Source organism: Gymnoscopelus braueri (genome assembly GCF_963280865.1).
Source record: "Gymnoscopelus braueri genome assembly, chromosome: 9".
NCBI classification, from domain to species: Eukaryota; Metazoa; Chordata; class Actinopteri; order Myctophiformes; family Myctophidae; genus Gymnoscopelus; species Gymnoscopelus braueri.
Window position 1 is genome coordinate 26,747,296 of NC_137610.1, and position 6,049 is coordinate 26,753,344.

Below are 6,049 nucleotides of genomic sequence, written 5' to 3' on the forward strand. Positions count from 1 at the left end.
TCAATGGAGTAGATAAATCAAATTGCACAGGGCAGATATGACAAATAGCTTATATCTCAAAATAGATACTGTATGTAATGTACTATGACCAAACCATGTCATGCACATCATAATTTCAAACTTTTCACAATAAAAAAACAAACAGCGGAAATAGCTAATCTACTGTTGCTATTTTTCAACAGATGAATGGAATATGAATCTAACGATTATGTCAAATAAGTGTGATTATCTCAAAATAATTGTGACGGGACTGACCTAGAGAAGACGGCATCACCGTGTCTGGCTTTGGTCTTCTCATACTTCTCCCCGTCTCCGCCGGCGTCGCAGCCATCCAGTTCCCCCACGCTCACTCCTTCTCTCCGCTCGTACTCCTTCAACAGCTTCCGCACATGATGCTCCAAGACATCCTCTGCACCCAGTGTTGTTATGTTCATTATTGGACTACCGGTATTTATTTAATTCATTTTCACGACAACATTGGAAATAAGTGTTTCATTACATTTATGTGCATACCCTGGGTTTAAGTTCTATTGTGTTGGAACTTGTATTTATTTTACCAAAATAAAATCCATCAATAATTGATTGATTTTATTTAGTAAAACGGACAAAAAAGAATTGACAATTTGACATTTCTGGGGAAATGAAAAAATAAAATATAATAAATGAAAAACAGTATTTGAAAAAAACACAGCCCCCTCACACATTAGAAGGACAATATCAGTCACAAAAACCAAGGACGGGTGATTTCAATGAATCCATCATGGTTAAAATAGAGTTTAAAATCAAATATCTAAATACTGACCCCAAACATCTTTGAAAGTGAGATACTAACCTTGCTGTGCATGCAGGTCATCCTCCTCCATCACACTGACGTAAAATGGACGGAGGACAGGAACACACTGCTGCTCAGTCTGAGAGTCACTCACTCTCAACGTCAGATCCTCCAGCTGCTCGCTGACTTCACACTCAACGGCTGTAGGGGCCCTGATCCCTGGATCTACAGCTGGACAATATGGACAAAACCAAAGTTGGAAACCTTGTATGGAGGGCTGTCACAATTATGACATTTTACATGACGATTAATTGTCACACAAATAATTGCGATTAACGATTTAATGACATAATTTAATTTTAATGACATAATTATTTAATCTTTATACTTAAAAAATCATTACAAGTGGAAATAGCCAATCTACAGGCTCACACATGTCGCGATGCAACGCTTTGTGAGCTTGTAGATCTGCTATTTCCACTATTTAAAAAAAATGTTTTAAAATATGTGAACATTTTCCAACATGGAAACGATTATGACGATTATCATTATCTCAAATAATTGTGATTAGGCGATTATGTAATGATTGTGACAGGCCTACATGTCCAAAACCATTATTTTTTCATTATCATTTCAAAAACATGTGTCATACACTCAGGGTTGCATTGCTCATGGGACGGCCTTGCACGCCGTGCAGGAACCTATTTGACCAGGAGCAGGCACATGCATAGATTTAAAACTACTTTAAATTCACACCTCAACAAAGTTTACAAAGGCTCCCGACTCACACCAGGTGGATTAACATAGGAATGAGCCTAGATGCATATCAATTGTGTGACCTGTAGTGTAGGTGTTAAGCGACGTGCGCGTCACATAATTAAAATAGAGTGCAACCACGTTCCAATTCAGCACTCCATACGCAGTGATTTTATATTGATTGACGTTATGGCTTGCTGCCCTTCCTCATAATCGCTCTATATTCCCATAGAAATCCCTGCTATAGAGTGTTAGTTATTATATCGTGATATTGATATAATGGATATAAATGTCCCAGGCCTACAGTACCTGTGTGTATTGGTGCTGCATTGTGTGTTGGGGGGTCTTCATCCTCCATGCCCCAGTCGTCAGCATCCTCACACCAGTCTGTGCTGCTGCTCACTGGAAGACCATTCACTGCTGCTGGGCTGGCTGCTGGGTTGGAGGGATGGGACCATAATCATTATAACGCCCACGGACACAACACCAGAGGGAGCTCCACTGATCTCATTCCCCCCAGATTCTGCACAAACATGGGGATGAATTCATTCTACTATTATGCCACCACCACAATGTGTGGAATGCCCTACAACCAGCCATCAGAAAGTGTGACTCTCTACACTACCCTTCCCAGGCTTCCCTACCAAATGTAGGGTCCATTTGGTTCCATTTGTACACTCTCAAGTTATGGGGGTCCTTGAAAATTAAAAGTTTGATAACCACTGTACTGGTGGACTCCTAATGTGCCATAGTGTCATGGTAAATACGTTTCAGACATATTATTCTGAAGAAAACCTGGAGAGTGGAGACAGGCATTCAGTATGATCAAAATAAGAACAATGTAATGTTCAAAAACGAAATCTAACATTTGCCACTGACACATTTGACCGTGTATGGATATATTGATGTTAATAATAGTAATATAACAGTACTTTACCTTCTTCCACCAGTGGAGTTTTCGTAGCTTTCACGTCGGTCTCCAGGCACTGAGATCTCACAGCCCTCCAGGTGTCCTCTTGCCTCCCGGTGCAGGAGGGACCGCAGCACGCAAACACATGTATGCATCTATGATACGGAGAGGCGTGCAGCGGACAGTAGATCTGGACCACATGGACCAGGGCAGCCTCGCACACACTACAGCGGGGATGCTGCCACCGCACCGCGGGCAAGGGGTCCGGCAGGTCCCCGATCTTGTTGGTGGAGAAAGAAGACGAGTGGTGGTGATGATGTCTGGTGTCAAGCTCCCCATCGCACAAGCCAATCAGAGTTGTTATGATCTCCTCGTTGGAGGATGATGATGATGGCGCAGCCATGTTGTTTGTTTCACATGTTATTGTTCACAGCGTTAGCTGAGTACGCTGACAGCGAGGCCACCGGAAGGAAGTCTTCAGAGTTGCCAGATTCAGTGAGAGAAATAAGCAACCAGATCTATGAAAACAAGCCCAAAAAAATGCAACTGTATGGGCCACATGAGCACTTTTAAACCCATATGCATTGGCTATTTTGATATAGCTGTGAGCTTATATTTTCAGAAGAAACTTGGAAAATGTGGAATATTTTAACAACACAAATCTGGTACACAGGTCCCATGGCACAAATTATTCAGTCCACAGAAAATATATGATTGATTTAATACTTTATTAACAGTTTGCCAAAAAAAACACAGAAAGTACAGTACAGTTCAATTCAAATACAAAGATGACAGGATTGAACCAAAAAAGCACAATGGCTTGTTTCCATTGGGGCCCTGCCTGCCCCTGTGTATTACAGGGAAAAAATACAATTTGGGGGGGTCCTTAACGTGAAAATGTTTGAGAACCACTGGAAACAAGCCCAAATAAGCATCTACACTTTGGAAACAAGCCCCCAAAACAACCCGCGACTACCAATATTTACAGCAACTTTACAGAAAAACAAGCCCATAGTCACTTATAATAAGCGGACATGGCAACACTGGAATATTTTTGCAGATCAGTTACCAAAATATTGCCGGTAGTAAAACCGCTCCTGTTCAGTTGTGGAAGTACTCCGATTTGTATTTACTTTTAATCCACTAAAAGTAGCAATATCACAAGGTAAAAATACTGAAGTACGAAATTATTAGTATTAAAATATTCTTAAAATAGAAAATGTAAAAGTATTATCCAGCGGCAGGGTAACCTGAAAGGTAGGCACTAGGGACATCTGGACACCTTGATGTTAAATTGTTATTTGTCCAAAATAAAATAAAAAATAACATTTTGAAAATGTTAAGTAGAGTAAAGTATACAAGATTAGAACATGCTAATATTTCTACAATTGCAACAAATTGTTACAAAACCATATCCATGAATTTTGGGGCATAAACAAGAAGTTGAAGGATAAAATTAACCTAGTGTAATTGTTCATAAATGGGACGATTGCTCATTCAGTCTGCCAAATGAAAAAAAGCTTACAGCACCTGGTATTCCCAGGCGGTCTAGTGGCTTAACGCAGAATCGCGGGGCCTCCCCGCGGGAGTTTCACGTGAGGCCCACGTACATGCACGCGCGCTGCGTGAACAACCGCGTGAACAACCGCGTGAAGCGCACGCACGCGAAAAAAATCGGGTCTAATTCGGGTCTAATTCGGTCTAATTCGAGTCTAATTCGGTTCTATTTGACCAACATAAATCAACTTTTTTATTTTTTTTTTAGTGCTGCATTCATAATAAACATGACGATTGCTCATTCAGTCAAATGAAAAAAAGTTTACAGCACCTGGTATTCCCAGGCGGTCGTCTCCCATCCAAGTACTAACCAGGCCCGACCCTGCTTAGCTTCCGAGATCGGGCGTGTTCAGGGTGGTATGGCCGTAAGCAACAGTTGCAGTGGCCGGTAGGCCTTATATAGATGACAGTGGCCCTGCTGTGGAGTGTGTTTATTCCTTTACTCTACTTAGGCTGGGCTGCTAAAGGGTTAGAAGTGACATTTTTCAGCAGTGACATTTTGTTAGTTAGTGCTGCATTCATAATAAACATGACGATTGCTCATTCAGTCAAATGAAAAAAAGCTTACAGCACCTGGTATTCCCAGGCGGTCTCCCATCCAAGTACTAACCAGGCCCGACCTTGCTTAGCTTCCCAGATGGGACGAGATCGGGCGTGTTCAGGGTGGTATGGCCGTAAGCAACAGTTGCAGTGGCCGGTAGGCCTTATATAGATGACAGTGGCCCTGCTGTGGAGTGTGTTCATTCCTTTACTCTACTTAGGCTGGGCTGCTAAAGGGTTAGAAGTGACATTTTTCAGCAGTGACATTTTGTTAGTTAGTGCTGCATTCATAATAAACATGACGATTGCTCATTCAGTCAAATGAAAAAAAGCTTACAGCACCTGGTATTCCCAGGCGGTCTCCCATCCAAGTACTAACCAGGCCCGACCTTGCTTAGCTTCCCAGATGGGACGAGATCGGGCGTGTTCAGGGTGGTATGGCCGTAAGCAACAGTTGCAGTGGCCGGTAGGCCTTATATAGATGACAGTGGCCCTGCTGTGGAGTGTGTTCATTCCTTTACTCTACTTAGGCTGGGCTGCTAAAGGGTTAGAAGTGACATTTTTCAGCAGTGACATTTTGTTAGTTAGTGCTGCATTCATAATAAACATGACGATTGCTCATTCAGTCAAATGAAAAAAAGCTTACAGCACCTGGTATTCCCAGGCGGTCTCCCATCCAAGTACTAACCAGGCCCGACCCTGCTTAGCTTCCGAGATCGGACGAGATCGGGCGTGTTCAGGGTGGTATGGCCGTAAGCAACAGTTGCAGTGGCCGGTAGGCCTTATATAGATGACAGTGGCCCTGCTGTGGAGTGTGTTTATTCCTTTACTCTACTTAGGACATGGGGCAGGTTAGGACTTGGACAGGGGCCATTTTTGAAATGCAGCCTCCTGAAGGTGTATCTTTAGGGCAGTTTTGAAAGTGAGTAGGGTTTACACTCCTTTACTCCTTTTGGTAGGGCATTCCACATTTTTGATGAATAGCATGAGAACGAGTTCATTCCCTTTGATGTTTGTTGTGTGAAGCTTAATGTCAGAGTTTGTGTTGGAGCGCCTCAGTCCAACCTCTTCCAGAGAGAGATAGAGACAGACTACACACAACATCAAACTACACACTGCAGGTATGTCTGTTACATACACAACATCAAACTACACACTGCAGGTATGTCTGTTACATACACATAACCATACATTCGCAATTTCAAATTTTATCCATAAAGCATGGAACCGAAGAAAACATGCAACTTATGCATAGTTACACTGTGATGGATTATACCAACTTGTTCTCACCCTTAATCATTGAGTTCTTGGTATTGAAAATACAATATTTGAGTTCACAGTATTGTCCATGCTAAACATTCAAGTCTGTCTTCTGTTCATTCTCTTGCTGTTGTTTTCTCTCTCTCTCTCTCTCTCTCTCTCTCTCTCTCTCTCTCTCTCTCTCTCTCTCTCTCTCTTGCCCTCCACTCTCTAGTTTGAAAATTAGATTACTAAATTGTAATTCTGATCAGAGT

At 42.1% G+C, this 6,049-nt stretch overlaps 1 protein-coding gene across 6 annotated transcripts in view; it reads right to left on the reverse strand.

The window, feature by feature from the left end:
* pdcd2l (programmed cell death 2-like) overlaps nt 1-2,892 on the reverse strand; it is a 104,958-nt gene extending 102,066 nt beyond the window's left edge. For 3 of the 6 annotated variants that reach the window (XR_013933772.1, XR_013933773.1, XM_080437958.1), the window contains exons 1-4: nt 2,466-2,892; nt 1,838-1,963; nt 833-1,003; nt 256-409 (exon numbers count right to left, since the gene is read on the reverse strand). Coding sequence is in view for 4 of the 6 variants with exons in the window: in XM_080437958.1 (XP_080294084.1) it covers nt 256-409; nt 833-1,003; nt 1,838-1,963; nt 2,466-2,841 (827 nt within the window). In the remaining 2 variants the exon portion in view is untranslated. The remainder of the gene's footprint in view (nt 1-255; nt 410-832; nt 1,004-1,837; nt 1,964-2,465) is intronic. The other 3 variants (XM_080437960.1, XM_080437961.1, XM_080437959.1) reach the window with 3 other exon arrangements.
* Between the last annotated feature and the right edge of the window lie 3,157 nt (nt 2,893-6,049).